This window comes from Amblyomma mixtum, chromosome 2 (genome assembly GCF_055824585.1).
Source record: "Amblyomma mixtum isolate Tamu chromosome 2, ASM5582458v1, whole genome shotgun sequence".
Taxonomy (NCBI): domain Eukaryota; kingdom Metazoa; phylum Arthropoda; class Arachnida; order Ixodida; family Ixodidae; genus Amblyomma; species Amblyomma mixtum.
This window is the reverse complement of record NC_143013.1, coordinates 223,309,776-223,326,966: the sequence shown is the minus strand read 5'-3', so window position 1 is coordinate 223,326,966 and position 17,191 is coordinate 223,309,776. Positions and strand designations below refer to the sequence as shown.

At 46.3% G+C, this 17,191-nt stretch overlaps 1 protein-coding gene across 1 annotated transcript in view; it reads right to left on the bottom strand.

The window, feature by feature from the left end:
• DZIP1 (DAZ interacting zinc finger protein 1) overlaps positions 1-15,174 on the bottom strand; it is a 40,671-nt gene extending 25,497 nt beyond the window's left edge. The window contains exons 1-5 of the mRNA XM_089569799.1: positions 15,060-15,174; positions 13,613-13,710; positions 7,453-7,524; positions 999-1,208; positions 123-368 (exon numbers count right to left, since the gene is read on the bottom strand). Coding sequence (XP_089425925.1) covers positions 123-368; positions 999-1,208; positions 7,453-7,524; positions 13,613-13,710; positions 15,060-15,174 — 741 coding nt within the window. The remainder of the gene's footprint in view (positions 1-122; positions 369-998; positions 1,209-7,452; positions 7,525-13,612; positions 13,711-15,059) is intronic.
• Between the last annotated feature and the right edge of the window lie 2,017 nt (positions 15,175-17,191).

Sequence of the window (17,191 nt, the reverse complement as noted above, 5' to 3'; positions counted from 1 at the left end):
GTTATTTCTCTCCCTTAGTGTTGCCTAATCCGTGACAGGCCCTCCGCTATTTCTCTACCCCAGTGTTGCCTAATCCTTCACAGGTACTGAGCCTTTCCTTTCCTGATGACGCCCCCACCCACCTTGTCTTCAGCATGCTCGGTGCCGTCGTCTCCGGGCTGCGGCTGCCGGAGGAGCAGCAATCCCCTGAGCTCCTGCAGTCCGCGTTGCAGTTCAGCCGTGGAGGGCAGGCCCGTGCCGGTGGCCACTCGCTGCCACTGGGCGAGCAGCGCGTCCTCCGTAGGCGCCGGCTTGTCAGGGTGGCGCCGAACCACGTGCGCTTGCAGGTACGGCAGGCTGACGAACACTTTGCGGCAGTACGGGCACGGCTGCGCGAAGTGGCCAGACAGGAGCGTGAGCTACGCTTCAAACGCGATGACCGCGGAGTGTGTAAAACGGGAGGTGGCGTGCAAAGTCGGCCGCACTTAATACCTGAAAAGTAAGAATCTGCCCGGGAGCAAAAATGCACAAATAGAGCCTGCACTGATCTACTTCTTAACCCACTACTTCTATCTACTTCTCTACCGACATCCACAAAAGACTTTGCATGAGTAAGGCTAGTTGAACAAGAGGCCGAGCGAAAGAAACTGAGTTCTTTAATACACTACACATCAATGCTGCCTAGATTTCATATAATTTGTGTTTTTGGCACTGTTTTTACTCTGTGTACCACTTTTTCACAAAGAATGCTTTAACAACTCACACACACACAAACACGCACATACATATATAAATACAATGCTTCAGGCGTGAGAAGACGCGGTCTCGTCTGAACCATTGCTGAGTATATCGCTAACTAACGCTAATTTCCCTAGTTAACGACGGCTGGTTCCGTTCGCTTCCGCAAGAAAAAAATCCAAGGCAAGCACTTCTCAGCAAGAGCGCTTCTCGAGAATAAAATTGCTCAGAGGAAAAAACGGCCGGCGCGTGCGTGTGAAGAGTACATGAGCGTACTCAACTGCACCGGTGGGCGCGAGCCGGTCCGAGCGCAGCATCTCCAGCTGCTGGTTCTCGATGATGCGCCGGCGCTTGCGGTTCTCGCGCTGCAGCTCGCGGATAGTCTCCTGGTCGCAGATGCGGAACTTGCGCTCTTCCTCCAGGGCCTCTGTGGCTTCCGCCAGCTGTTCCTCGGTGTCGGCCAGGGACTGGAGCAGCAGCTCCTGCGAGTGCTGCGCGCCCGTGCCCCCAAATCCAGATGAGAACAAGTCCCTTCAGCAGACCTCGCTGGAAACCCATTAGCTTCACTTCAGAGTTCTCCTGCGAGGAGGCTTGCTTCTAAGCATTCATGTGTTCCCATATGCGCCATTGAGCATTGTATGCTACCGCTTTCAATGAGCAGACTTCTCCACCGTGTAGTAGTAGTAGTAGAGGACCTTTATTCGAGCATTATTTACAGGCCGAGCATGTCGACCGCCTGGGCGACCAGAAGTCGCTGTTCTTCCTCCCCTTCAGCGCCAAGCCAGTCGAGCCAGGTGGTAATGGATGGAGATGGTGGGGGGTAGGAACCTGACTGCTGAGCAGCCGGGCAATAGAAGAGGCAATGGGCCAGGTCCGCATAGATACAGGGGCAGTTGGGACAGGAAGGGTCCGATCGATTGCGATAGAGAAAGAGGCGGGACGGGGTGATGACTTCCGTGCAAGTTCCGCTGTCTATGGACCCGCAGCGCTCAGAGATGAAGCCCATGAGAAGGGTCTCTTTCATTTCATACGGGCTCTATGTCGCGTTATGAGGGAATTCTGCGGCCAGTGTTGGGAAGCGGCGGGAGGGGGTAGGAGTCAGCACTCGCAATAACCAGCACAACCACTGGTGCTGAAAAACGTTGGGTCGGCTTCCCATAAGTTATGACGTGGGCTGTGCCCTTGGTATGAGGGATGATGCTCCCCAGAAGCGCAAGCGAAAGGAAAACGGATGGGTCCTTCATACTCTGTTTGCTAAGGTTATTCTTTTTAACCATGCTTTTTGTTTTTAACGATTGTGCGCAATACAGTTGCGGCTCATGATTATTTTGAGCCCACTTGAAAGGACGCAGTTACGTCTCCATTTCGAGAAATTTTTGATTGTCGTCACTGCAGCACCCCTAACACTCTGAAGGCATTTATACGACGCATCAGAGGATTCGAAGTGAGGGAAACGGAAAGAGAATAGTAAAGATTGCACTCTTCATTTTTCCGCAAGAGTTGCGTATTCTGCAAGAGTTGCGTATTTAGAAAGCATTCTTTCGAGAATCTCGCGGCTTTTCTTGTGATAAGAAAAAAGGTTTTTTCCGGGCCCTTGAAAATGAGAACACCCGCCAGCTGACGCAAAAGCTTCCCTCACTAGAAAGAAAAGTGGAGCTAGTTGGTACATGTTTTATTACCGAAAACAGCGCAGGGACTATAGACGCTGTATAGGCAGCGCTGGTGCTTTCAACTTGCTCTGGCCGTTGTGCCTGCGGTGTTTTTTTTTTTTTGGTGAAGAAAGCTTGCTCAAGGTATACGCAAAAAAAATTGCAGGGACACCAAATTGCATTGCGTGTTGGCAATGCAATAGCACCAGCAGCTGTTCCTGCCTTTGCGGATACATGATGAATGCAGCGCCGGAAGTAACGTCTGTTCTCGTCTGGTGACGTCACTTCCGGAAGTCCAGCTAAAGGGAGTGCTCCCGCCTGGTGACGTCGATTCTTCCAGCCAATGGGCAAATTTTATGACCAACGACGCATTTTGGGCCAGTGGGAATTCTAAAGCTATCGCATTAATGCTCGACAATCGCAAGAAAATGGCACACAGGAAAAAACAGCCTAGTGAGGTTCTCTATTTCGAAGAGGTCGTGGCCAGTGCAGCAATCGGGAAAGATTTTGGTGCAGCATTGAAGGCGCAGCCTTGGTGAATCTAAACTGAATGTCTCCTGCAGCATGAACCCTTCAAGAGAACCTTACAAGAGTCCTATAGGTGGTTGTCAGTCCTTAGTTCTATACGTCGCAATCTTCTAGCTGTGTGTTGGCTGCTCACTGAATGGCTATGCTCTCAGTTGATGCGAATCACGACTCAGTTATCACTGAACATCAATATTTTCAGGCCTTACGATTACATGTCGAACAATTTCAGAAAAAAATATTTCTGAAAATTGGAAAATTGTAAGATACTTTTACGGAAGTAATGAAAGGAATGTTCCATTGTTCTGATATGTCGCAAAATCTTTCTTTTAAAGTGTTTCCATCGATCCCATCGAACAGTTAAGACTACCATAGCAAACCAATGGGGAACGCTTTTGATGGCAGCAAAAGCGCTAATAGAAAAAAAACAATTCAAGACTGCTGTAGGGTGATCTGCGAATACAGTGACTTTTGTAGTGAAATCTTATACGGAAAAAATGGGTTTATAACTGGTTTCCAGCTCAGAAACGTTTTTGTGCGGAATTGTTGGGTATGTTTTCCAGTATTATGGCAGTTGAGGCACCAAACTGGCAGGCTGTGCATAGAATACGCTTGCAAGAGCAAAATACTTAACGCTGTTCAACCTGTCATCTGAAATAGGTGCATTTAGGAAAGCAGCCTATTCTCTTTTTCTCAGTACTGACCCCTTCCTAGCAGTGCCTGTCGTCTTCACTAAGTGCCGATGGCGCGTTGTTCTCATTCAGCAATAGTAAAAGTGTGGACAACTTTTTTTTAGAGCAATAACACTGTTTCAGGTCAAAAATAATGCATGATGTCTTTTTGTTCAGTAATTGAACGGCTAATGGAAATGACACTACATCTAAGGTTCGTTCCCATATCCAAAAATACTGAACAAAAGTATTTTTCAGCGCGAAAGAATATGTGAACGCAATTTCTTCATATACTGTAAGATTTCACTATAACAGTCAATATACCAACAGATCTTCTGTCGGCCGGCTTGAGTGTTTTTGCTATCGACGTTTTTGCTGTCGACAAAGACGTTCCCCACTGGTTTTTCATGGCAGTCTAGACTGGTCGATGCGAGTGATGGACTAATTTTAAAAGAAAGATTTCGTTATGCATCGGAAGAATGGACCATTACCTTCAATATTTCCGCAACAGTACCTTGCAAAAATCCAATGTTAAAAATTTTGGTCCAATAATGCTGGATATGTCGCACATTTGTGTTCTATCACATCTGGCAGTCGCCTGAAATTGTGACCTTATAAGAAAAAAAAATTAAAACATCCTGTCTCTTGCGCTTATCACGCCATTTGTTCTCGTCTTGTTTCCTGTTCTGTTGTGTCATAAACTCGGTTTTATTGGGCCGTTGTGTGACAGCACCGTTTTTGAAATTGCCGTCATTGGTCGTTTTAGCGCAGCAATAACTGGCATGATGTCAAAGTGAGTCAGCGCTCAAAGCATAGCGGGCTGTCATAAAAGCGCCTTTATCGAAACAAGTTCTTTTAACTTGTTTACGTGGCTATTTAGGGGGCAGGGAGTGCTCAAAAATGCGGCATTTTTTGTTTGTTTTATGCGACGCGTACTACTTTAGCTACCACTTCAGCCCTTCACCGTGGTTATGCGCCTCCAAATCACGTGATACATGATGTCACACCACGTGACACGATGACGTCACGACAGTAGAGAAACGGGGGCCCACCTCGCGCCGTCGCTGTGGTTGTGCGCCTCCAAATCAAGTGATGCATGACGTCACACCACGTGACACGATGACGTCACGACAGTGGAGAAACGGGGGCCCACCTCGCGCCGTCGCTGTGGTTGTGCGCCTCCAAATCCCGTGATACATGATGTCACACCACGTGGCACGATGACGTCACGACAGTGGAGAAACGGGGCTCCAACTTGTGCCGTCGCTGCGGTTGCACGCCGTGTGAATCACGTGGTATGGTGACGTCACACTCCCGCGCATTTCGAACGCGCGTTCACACTCGGTGTAGGTGAAACGCTCGCTCCACCGGGCAGGCGGACGCGGCTTCCGTGGCAATCCAGGCGCTCACCCAACGCGCGTCTCGGGGTTAGTCGGCGTTCCGCTATAGCCATGCCGTTGTCTTCCCCCACGACGAAGGCTTCTAGTGGTTGTATTAAAATGACTAAGTATTCAACCAAGGAAAGCCATGTATTACCAAGCCTAGCCATCAATATGCTTCGCATCTGACCAGGGTTAACCAAGTTAAGCCTCAGCCATTTTTTTTTCACCCAAATAACAATGTCAGTCGAAAACGACAACACTGTAGGCGACAAAATAAAGCAGAAATTTTCTCTAGTACTTCGGGGTTGCCTGTTATTGCAACGGAACTGGCTCTGTTGCGACAACAGGCGGTTTCGCAGTGCAGCAAAAGGGGCTGTCGCCGCAAGAATTTTGGCAGAGGAAACATTTGTCGCTACAATAAGGCCAGGCCCTAACATACGTATTACAGAAACATCCGTTGCAACGATAGAAAATTTTCAGTCGTGTTTTTCGGTGGGGATACAATACGAAACTGTGCCCATAAAACGAAACGCCGAATGAGCATTTTTAATGCTCTTATATGGACCTGTGCGCTTTTCTGTGAACGTTACTCCGCCATATTTAGTGTAACGCTGTACACAAGCTTATCAGACACAGAGGTCAGGGCACTGGTACTTGGGCTAAATCGCTTTTAAAGAGAATCCTACTTAAGCTCTTGTGTAGTCGCTATAAATAGAAGTAAATTTGTTAAAGAAGGCATGTAATGAAATAGGACGCTTGCAACAAAATTCTTCAGTGCCTTCTGAGCGCCGGTTTTCTTCCATTGTTAATCCTCACATCTTACTAGGCGAGACGTTGAAGAATAAGAGAACGTGGTGTGCCGTATTCACTGCGATCTGTAGTGCCTGTCCGTAAAAGCTAAAATTGTTGTAAGTAATTTTAGTAGAGAGCACTCTTGTCGGTTCTTTCTCTCCGTGTTAACCTGTTAAGTCTCGTCGAAAACCTCTATCGGGGGAGTGAAACCGTATACCTTCCAGCGGCCACGAATTACAGACGGTAGCGCCAATTCCTGATTCAGTTACGTTCATAACCGTTGGCGGCGCAGTTACGGCATATTAATCTCCATGACAACGGACGACAGAAACACGCGAACGCGGAGGGTGTTCGCATGACATCTGCTTCAATCTCCGTCTGGTCCAAAATCGGGCCCGCTAGGGGAGGTAGGTGGATGTATCGTTGTCCGCCTACTCTACGTGCGGCCGCACGCCGTGCTTTACTTGGGTTTTCTTACACCATTTGTTTGCTATGTAGGCATGTTAAAATTGGTTGCGCTGCTGGTCAACAATGGTAACCGCAGCGCAGGGCCAATGTACGGAGAACAGAGAACATATATTCCAAAGTTTTATTTACACATATATCATTATCATTAATTCCAATTTAAGAGAGATATTTCCCAAAATACACTATATGTCTATGTTACAGCATTCCATGCAATACAGATGCGTGTCGACGCACCAGAGGTGTTAAGTTTATCTTTAGTGGCACAGTTAATATTTTAAGTGCATCATTACGTGCATCATTCACGCAATACATGTGCGATCATTCCGTGCGTACTGGTCGTGCAATACAGAAGGATGATTCTGTGCGCAGTGAGTGCATGCAATTTAATGCATGCGCGATGTACCTTACAATCGTAGGTAATTACAAAAAAAAATTTGTTTAGTATTTATGTAAACGCATGAAAGTAAATCCACTATCGGACCATGCTAATATATGCAACACCAATAAAATTCAGTTAACATACAGGTGCATAACCAGCTCCCATGATGTGCCGACTCTTTGCTGACTAAACATGACGACTGCTTCGTCAACACCAGTGACTAAATCATAGTTCTTGATCCAAGGGCCCGAAATGAGCTACGGCTCCCGAGAAAGCGAGCACAAGTACCGGTTCCCGTAGTATTCGTGCGGGTCACGCTGCACTTTTCGCAGCTTCGAAGGTCACGAGCACAAAACCAAACAAAGCCGTAGCTGCGCAGCACCGACATCCAAAAAACATGAAGGAACACCGCGCCACAGTGTCTGTGACCGGCACCGCAAAGTAGGCGACAGCGCCCGAGGTAATGCGACTGATGGTGTTCTCAAAACACGCAAAGTGTGCGCGACGGTTGCAACGGCCGCGACGGTCAAAACTTCACAAGGTGTAGAGAGAGATCTTTGCTCCTTTCAGAACCTTCTTGCGGTTAGATCTTGTTCTTTACTACAAACGCTAGCGCCAATTTCTCCTTCAGTTACTTTCATAGCGGTGGGTGGACCAGTTACGTCTTAAGCGGAGATTTCTCTAATTAGCCGGGACGGAAGTTACTCGCACTTTCCTCCCCCTGACCTCTACGAGAAAGAGCCAGTGCTTCAACAAACGAAGTTCATTATTCACGTACTTGCAGGATTATAAAGCCCTCCTTCTGGCGTCGAAGACCTTACCGGAGGAAATGACCCGGTTAGCTGGACATGATGCCAAGCAAAGCTCACCGTGAGGTACTCTATGCAGAGTTGAGCCAGCTTGAATAGCTTGATGAAGTTGGTGTCCACTGATGTTCCCTCCTGCAAACACATCAGAACTTTAAAATGCAACAGCGGAAGCAACTAAAGCAGCAGAAGTACGCGCCTCTGCAAGACACATTTGCAATGTCAAAATAACTATCGAACATGTAAGAGAGTGCGGACCAGTGCGAAGTTCGCAAATGTTTTAGGAGCACCGCTTCAATGTCAAGAATCGAAGGACAAGAGAACTGCGAAGCTAGTTCTGTTTCTTGCACCTATAGTAGTGGGGATCGAATTTCTGCGGAAAAAACGGCGTCACCGCTGTCGGTGCCATTCTACTATAGTGCAACCGTTAATCCCCGTTCTCATCTCCTGCCCCGGACCACTGTTGTCCATTTGGCCCTGAGTAGCAGTGGACATAAGGACCAAGGAGTCTAACCATGCTTTCCTCTCATTGAGGCGGGGCGTGAGGTTCGCTAGAGGCACTGCCGCCACTATTTTCCTAAGGCGGAGTGAGCAATGTCTGTGTACTTCATTTCATGAGCCACGACATTTCCAACCTCTCGTCGTCAGCAACAGCACACTTTTAATCAGCCTCGCTACTGCTTTCCCACAGCGTCCCTGAGACCTCAGTCAAAGAGGAGGCTCTGATACGGTGGCTAAGTGCCTGAATCCTCGCCATCACCGCCTTCGGTAAGCCTGACACCTGACAGCCGTATAGAATACCGAACGATCTATAAGCGCCCTACGAATACCAATACACATGTTCCTTAGTTGTGTGTATAGTCTGAGATTATCAGCAGTTACAGACATAGACAAAAGTTTGCGGCATGCGCATTCCAGGAAAAACTTTTCTGCGTTGTCAAGCAAAGCAGATCAATGAAATATATAGAATAATCAGGAAACATGCCTTGTCGATCCGCTACAATGAATTCCAGCTTACTGGCTTGCGAAGCAAGATGTTAATCATTTTCTTTCCACGAATTCACATCAAGGAAATTTTTGTCTGTGACTGTGCTTGCCTAAAATAGACGGGTGGATGATAAAGCCCCAAAGTTCTTTGATCGGCGAAAAAACACATCGCTACGAGTGATTTCGGAAACTGATTGAAAAAGACAAACCTGCGAGGCGGAAACCTCGTAGTCTAGCCACAAGGTAATAAAGGTAAATAAATGTCGATTTATCTGCCTATGATCAGGCAGGCTCTCGTAAAGGCTACTCGACAACAGACCATACTCACAATATCAATCAAGTTATAGAGACATGCGCAGCTAAACCCTCAATATACAGACTTCGCAGTTTACGAGGAAGCATTCGACTCAGTAGAAACCTCAGCAGTCATGGAGGCATTACGGAATCAAGGCGTAGATACGCCTTCTGTAAAAACACTGGAAGATGTCTATAAGGGCTGCACAGCCACTACAGTTTTCCTTAAAGTCAGCAATTAAATTCCAATAAGGAAGGGTGTCATGCAGGAAGATACGATCTCATCAGTGCTATTCACCTCCTGTTTACAAGAGGTATTCAGAAGCGGATTAGGAACGGTTGGGGATAAGAGTTAATGAATAATACCTAAGTCATCTGCGATTCACTTAGCACATTGCCTTGCTGTGTCACTCAGGAGATGAACTGCAAAGCATGATCAATGACTTAGAAAGGCAGAGCAGAACAGATGGTCTAAAAATTAATATGCAGAAAGGCAAAGTAATGTTCAACAGTGTAGCATGGGAACAGCACTTTGCAATTCATAGCGAGGCGCTGGAGGTGGCAAGGAATCGTAACGTTTTGGCAGGTTCAATTTAACCTGCGAGAAAGTAGAATACAATTTTACTAGGTCACATCATGTCCCATTCTCGGATACATTTACCCTTGAACGGAAGTAAACTCGACGTTTTTAGGAAGGAAAGGAAAACGACGGTTACAGGGGAAGAGAACGATAACTGATCTGTGAAATTTGCCGGACTACTGCAGTTCAGTTCCCTACATGTTGGTCAAGCCATTTTTTTGTATTTTAGCACGAAAGGCACGATCCCAGTCCGTTATCTGTACAAACAATTATTGCAATAGAAATGCGCCTTTTCCCATTGAATTGTCCCCGACTTGTATGCCGAGTAGCGCTGGCCAAGAGTTGTCGCCAATTAATAGCAATGTAGTTGCACAACAGGCCTTTTGACCGTACAACAAAGCGACTTTCCTTTCATCCGGCACCAGACAAAGCAAATTGTTCCTTAAAGGAGTATAAACACCTAATTTTATTGCGTGTTTTCTCCATTAAAATGATGCGTTAGATATAAGAATACATGGATTACCGCATGGTATTCGCCTACGATCGCTAAATAATTTATAATTGAATTTCATCTCCTGCACTGTTTTGGTTTCGGTTTCATCAGTATAACGATGGCTGTGACGTGTAGTCGGTGTTTAGGTCACGTGATGCAGTTCAAAAGCGCTAATATAAACGCTGATATGTAGACGAAAAACGATCTGTCAGCAATTATACAGCAAATTTATCATTCCTCTCGTGACCTAAACATAAACTACACGTCACAGCCATTGAAACCGGCAGTTGAAACCGAAACAACGTCAAGAAGAAATTCAGCTATAAATTATATAGTGGTCGCAGGCAAGTACCACGGTGTGCTCAATGTATACCAATGTCTAACGCATCGTTTGAAAGAAGAAAACACGCAAGCCAAAATTTGTTTTCTGTAGTCTTTTCAAAATTATATTTCTCTTCTCAGCTCAGGAGTCATACAGGATGCACCCATTGTACAACAAATTAAAAACTTCAAAAACGTATTTTTCTTTCTTTGGCTTACGCACTCAGTTGGAAACCTGACTCAGCAGCAAAAGAATTTCGAGCACCGTCTTTCTTACATAGCTCAAGACTCGCTCTGTCTTCTCCGTGACCACCCAGAGCGTGTTGAGGGTATTTAGGTGTCGCTTGCTCCTTCTTTGAAACTCTCTCGCAAAATGGCGGATTCATTAGCTACCACAGAAGCCGAACAGCTCTATCCAACATGGCAAAACCCCCGGCGCTAGTTGCAGTTATGACTGACGCAGTGGACACGTCACTGGCACAAAAAAAACGCCCTCTGTGCAGTAGTGTATACGTCAGTGTTCCCTGTAGGAAAATCCTGTAGGCACTCTTTATGGCGTTACCATTAGCCCACTTTTCCAAGACCACCTTAGAGCGTCTAGAGTGAGCCATGAGCTTTGAACTCAATAGCCATGCAGTGACGAAAGAGAGCGCGCGGGTTTCTTTTTCAGATGACGCAAATTTCGAACCGAGCGCCTGACTCCGAAAAGGACGGATGGATGTTTCATAGAACTTTATTTAGTAAATTAATACAAACACCATTTAATTACTTTCGCAGTGAAAAGAACTTGCATCATTTTAAAGAATAATTTGCTGCGTTCGGTACCAGAAGGCAAGGAAGGTACTGCCTTTGTGTACTACAAAAAGTCTTATTCTAGCCTTTAGATACAGAGCGGTAGAGACAGGGCACAGTGAGAGAAGAGACGAGCGGTGACCTGCAACGGAACATTTATTCCGTAGTGCGAGGGGCGGCAACGGAGAGGGCGACAGACAACTTGACTGCACAGTGTGCGATGACAAACAACCAAAAAACACAGAAAAACACACAAGAAAAGTGACTTTTGACGCAAAGCCCTGCCACAATAAAAACAGCACCAAGGTGAGGCACCCACGGAAATCACTGTACGCGCGGAGGGCGAAAACCGGAGCAAGGCCACAGACGAACGTGCGCTAGGCGGAGCGCATAAATGGCGGGAAAAGGTGTAGCGGGACACGAACAAAGGCCGGGAGAAAATGGGGTTAAGCCGGTTCGTTTCGAACCAACCCGGGAAGGTAAGGGCACCGATTTGAGAATGCAGGGAAAAAAACTTCAAAAAACTTGAAAAAAGTGTATCGGGGGAGGAGGGACAACCCGAATGGGGACCACCTTCAAAAGGGCAAAAACACCGACCACCGAGGAAGAAAAAAAAAAAACTCGGAGACTACGGGAACCACAGAAGGAAAAACCTTAGTTCGATGACCAATCCCATTCGAAGCCATTCGCTTTCAGACAGGATGATCGAAGAGAAGATTACGCAGTGGTCTTTGGCACCGTTAATTTTCATGGCTTCTATTGTTTCTCCAAGTCGATTGCCTCATTTTCAGATTATGGAGCAGCAGCTTCCGAAGGACAGCAGGCAGCTCCAATTCCTGCAGTGGACGCCGATGTACCCAGAAACCACTTATGTTTTCGTACCTGTAAAGGATGAACTCTCCGGTAAGCTATTAAAAACATGAATGATAAATCCACTGCTGAAGTGATAGCTTACTTTATTGAATGCAGGGCGAAGGTTATACCTCCAGATGAATTGGAAATATCGACACCATACTCGTTACGAAACCTGGAAAATAACTTCACTTCGACAATCTTAAAGTCCATCAGCCCTGAACTCCTGTATAGGCAGAATCATGGAACACGTTGTCCTTAATAGGCTACAGAATTGCTTAGAGGACAACAACCTACTGCCTGCCAGACAGGATGTTTGCGTTTAGAACAACACTATCCGCACAGGATGTACTTCGACAGCTGGCCGACGAAATAATCAAGCAGATAGGTCAAAACCCGAGCAAAACAATCCTTGCAATCGACCTCGAAGGTGCGTTCGACAACATACCACATAACGCGGTACTTTCAAATCTTAGCCAACCGAATCGCGGTGAGAAACTGTACAACTACATGAGAGACTACCTAAAAGGCCGCATGGCAACAACTGAATTTGGTGGCCTTGCATCGCAATCGCGCTAATTAGGCAGCTTCGGTGCAGAACAGGGCTCAGTACTCTCACCCATATTGTTCAACATATCTGTGATAGACATACCCCGAAGACTAAACCCGATAGAAGACTCACGTCATTCATTATACGCGAACGATGCCTCCATATACGTTACTAGGGATTTGATGGACCCATTTAGAGTCACCTCCAACGCCAAGGTATACTTCCCGACAGAATTCCCGTATAGAATTACCCTTAAAGGTGCACTGAAGAGGAATCTGAACTCGTTTTTTTGCAGCGGGAGCTCAATCTACACGTTCTGGGCATTCTTAGAAACTTTGATTTATTGACCTCTGTGGCCGATTTCCTTAATTAAATCGAATTAATGTCCGGCTCCCGCCTTTTTTTTTAATTCTCCCTCGTACGGTGGGCGGAGTCGACCAACGCGCGGAGTGCCTTTCACCCAGTCCCGTGGCGGCTTGCCGCTCTGCCATCGGCGGAGTAATACGTAGAAATCCGCAGAAGCAAATAGTCCGCGCGTATTTTTATTTCTGCGGGCTTATTTTGCGGCTATATTATCAGCGAATGAAACTATTCATTCACGGAAACCTAAAAAACAACATAAAGCGAAAGCAAAGCCTCCACGGAGCTGGCTGAAAGGCACTCCACGCGTTGGTCGACTCCGCCCACCGTACGAGGGAGAATTCAAAAATAAAGGCGGGAGCCGGACGTTAATTCGATTCAATTAGAGAAATTGGCCACACAGGACAATAAGTCGAAGTTTCTAAGAATGCTCGGAACGTATAGATCGAGTTCCCGCGCAAAAAGGCGAGTTCAGATTCCTCTTCAGTGCACCTTTAAGGGCCGATAGGATTCCTAATAGAAAGGCGATTACATTCATGGGGTAAACTCTCAGAAACTACATCTGCTCGACTACTCGATGCGAGTGATGGACACACTTTAAAAGATTTTGCTACGCATCGGAAGACAAGACCATTGCCTTCAACATTTCCATAACAGTACCTTACAATATTCTACAGCTAATTGAAACTGATACACGGGAAACCCGGACTTGTGCCTCCCCGGGAGGCCTCTCGATAGCTCCAACTGAAAACATGTTACTTCTCGAGGATGAAGAATTGGTTTACAAGCAGGTTTTAGGTATATGAGCGCACTTTGAGCTTACTGAAACGTTATTGGTTTTGCTTTCGTATATTCAGCACTACGTTTCCAATGAATCTTTATGTGTCAGTCAGCGCACACTCTGGCTCATCTCTTTTGTGTCAGTGTTTCGCGCTGGCTTTCATTTCGACAAGTAGCACCAACTAGCCCAGTCTTCACCGCTAGTGTGCCGTACCAGTTCGTGGTCGATGTCGCAGAAGGCGAGGTGGGCGAGATTTTTCTGCAGCGTGTTGACGTCCACGTCGCGAACCACCTGGTCCACGTCAACCGCGGCTGCGCAATAGTGGAAGGGTCGGAAAAAGTTCGCCATCATTTTTTTCGCCTTTGTTTGTAAGGCGCATTGCCGAGCTCAGATGTCGTGCCGAGAAGCACGCCTAAGCGTTTCGAGCATTTATTGCTTATTTGCACTGGTCGCACTAAGCGCAGAATGACTTTCCCATTCAAGCGTGTTCCCATGACTCTTCTTCAGCCGTACACTATCGCAAATTAAAAGTAAGTCAAAGAGATCCGGTCCATTACTATGCAACTTTGGTTAGCACTCTGACAGTTTCACATGCGCTATCCTGTCATTTACTGGCAGTACTGGTCCCCTTCTGTGAAATAGAACAAAAGTTAGAGCCTTGGATTAATAATTATTCCAGAATTATCAGCTACAAGCGCACTTTTTCCTACTTTCTCACTAATTTCCTCCTGGGCGTATAACATCCGATGCAACTCAGAGTATTCCAAAATGTCGTATTTTTGAGAAGACTAGTAGTTCCCTTTCAATTTGGAGCGGTCTGTACTTAAACCGGAATTATATTTATATGCAAGTGAGTTTTTAAACCTTTTTCTTATCAAGGATTCAAAACCTACTGCCGCTTATTGAACACAAGGAAGCCTGCAGGGATGAGCACGGTTTGTTGTGTGAGTCTAGCTGCGGCCCGAGATACTTCCGTGCAGTGACAAGCTCCCGTACGCTATCAACTTACACAAAAAGCGACGGGATAGCCAGAGCGGGGGCCACAAGTCATTGATCCAGGCGAACCGGTGCCCCAACTGAACTCCAGTTTTCTTTAACGTCATTATGTTTAGCCACTACCCTGAAACTTTACTGCAACTAGGTGCAGGTTAAATCCTTAAAATTAGTCTTGCAGGCGCAGACAGAACCGTACTTGCATACTTACGATGTCAGTTCACTCAGTTACAGGTTCTTCATTATCAGCATTGCGAAGCACAGCTCTTTTTTTCCTATCACCGCTGCGGAATAAAGTTCGCTCTCCTGGACTCTATCGGAAGCGCGAGATATTTCTGAAAAGCCAGAACTTTTCCTGCTTCCAGGTTTGGTCAAGAGTGATTCTTAATATGCTGTTCTGTTTCTTGGGCTTTTTATTTCTTGACAAGGCCACACATTCTTGGCCGAAAGCTGTTTCTCAGAGTGTGTAGAGGTGAATAAATTTACAAAGCTGCGTTCTGAACCGTGTTTAACGAAGCTGCCTTGACGACTGTAAATTAAGACCTGAGAATTTAGTACGTTAGTATTATTCTCCGGTACTCATATCACCTGCATGCATGAGTTGCATCTAATCGGAGAAGACCATACGCAATACGGGAAGCATAGAGAGGGAGTGCAGAAGACGCACCGATCATGCGCCAGTCTATCCGCTGGCATCGGCCGTGGAACTTGAAGCCATGCAGCGACACCGTCGGCTGCACGCACTCCACGGCGTCGGCGTCCGGTTCCGGACCCTGCTCCATGCTTCTGTCCTGAGACCAAGAAGAACAGGGCACACGACAAGGCGTTAATATGAGGACACGGCAATCACGTACACTTTCGAAAACTGCTCTTTTCCCCGCGTATGCGGCATTTGCGACGAGCGATTGTCATTAAAGAAACATTGGGGACAACTACATGCAATTTTTGTTTTTGGTAAAAATCTATTCTGTGGCTCTATCAGGCTATGTTGATTTTTGCTGAAAAAACTGAATTTGATCATTTTTCCACCACTGAATCCAAACTCGTGTCGTTGTGACCGAAAAGGACTCTGTGATTCCTGTTCGTAAGTGAATTCTGGTGCAGCCTACACTCACGGATCCGTGCGCAAGAAAAATGCAATTACGCACTCCAGCTCTCGTCCAAAAAACGACCGATAGTGTCGACACTTCTATTTCATTTGTCTACTCTTTCTACCATGTAGAAGCTCCGTTTTTATGATAAGTAGCGTCTATGTTGTTAGAATGCGGTAATCTATAGATACCGACCAACTTAAGTCTGTACTCGCAGTCCCTTCAACAGTCGTCTATTGAAGAAGCGAATAGCGCCACAGTAAGTAGTAATGATGACCACATTCTGTACTAATGGTCGTGTTACTGAAGTTCACAGACGATGGAACGCGGACTGGAGACATTGGTTAAAGAGCTGAAATATCCCCCCCCCCCCCCCTCAAGTTCTAAAGAAGACTTTATTCGGCGGTATAATCTGCACATCGATGAATATACAGAAGGAGGTCCCAGAGCAAGAAAGTTCTATCAGGACCTTTAAATATACAGTTAAATATTCTGTTTAGCTCGGGCTGGTTCTTGTTATCGGATGAGCACAAAGATGCCTCTACGAAGTGGTGGAGAAGTTATATCACACCGCTTCTACAAATGCCAAGTTCCAAAAACAGAAGTATTTCTTTTTTTTAATCCCCAACGCCATGTAACCTTCGTGGAGCGAGCAGCGAAAAACACGCACCTTAATTAAAGAATCTCAGCGATTCGCTGGACACTTTGTGATTCTCTCCGACCGTTCTTAGATTGCTTTTTCGCGCTTCTGTGACACTAAAATCTTTTCCGGTATGTATTAGGTTAGAAGAGAGAAATTAGAGCTCATAAGTGCAAACAGTGCCAAGGAAGCCCCAAAGCGTGTCCTAAAAGCTGCAACCACCAGCCGCAAATCCCGCAGGTTCATTTTCGACAATGATTGAGCCTTCAGTCAAGGCTGTTATGAAGGGCATCACTGCGGGCACGGAAAAATGTGTATTTTCCATCAGGAGTATTCCTATTTAGGCACGGCACTCAAACAAATGGCTACAACATGCTGGCAGCCCACAGGTTTCCTGACGTCAGAGTACAGACCGTGCTGTGAGCAATCAAAGAATGATGAGCGTTTTTTTTTTTTTTGCACCCGGTATGAAAGGCTCTAGACTTAAGGAAGCGAGTCATGTCATTGCTGTTGCCACGCGCTTTAGTCTACATTTTTATCTTACACGGTTTCGCTCTTCAGTCTCCAGTCCCAATTCCCGAGTGCGCTACTGCGAGCCTGCCTCTATTAGCAAATGCACTGGGCACTAAAACCACCCAGGCATAAATTCTAGAGGGCGATGCAATGCAAAAATCTACAACGCTGTCTTCAATTACGCAGTGCGCCCACCACAAACCGCAGATAGATGGCGACACGCACCGAACTTAGTACTGTATAAGAGTGCCAACATACACCCCAAATTTGATACTTCTCGCCTGAACCAGCGCGTCAGAAACTATGCATCTGCCCTACCGGTATGCGGCGCTGAACGTAGAGAAATGTTCGTCGGTAGAAGTAAATCGTGAACTCGAGACCATTTTTACCCGCGATACTAAAACGAAGCACTTGATAGAATTTTATCGCTGCTTCTGCGATACCTGCTTGACAACAGCATGTTTCCGAGCCGTATTGAACATCTCCATCTAGAAAATGCTAAACCCTCTTGGGTGCACCGGCCATGGAATCGAAACTGGCGGTTTGAGCCGACGC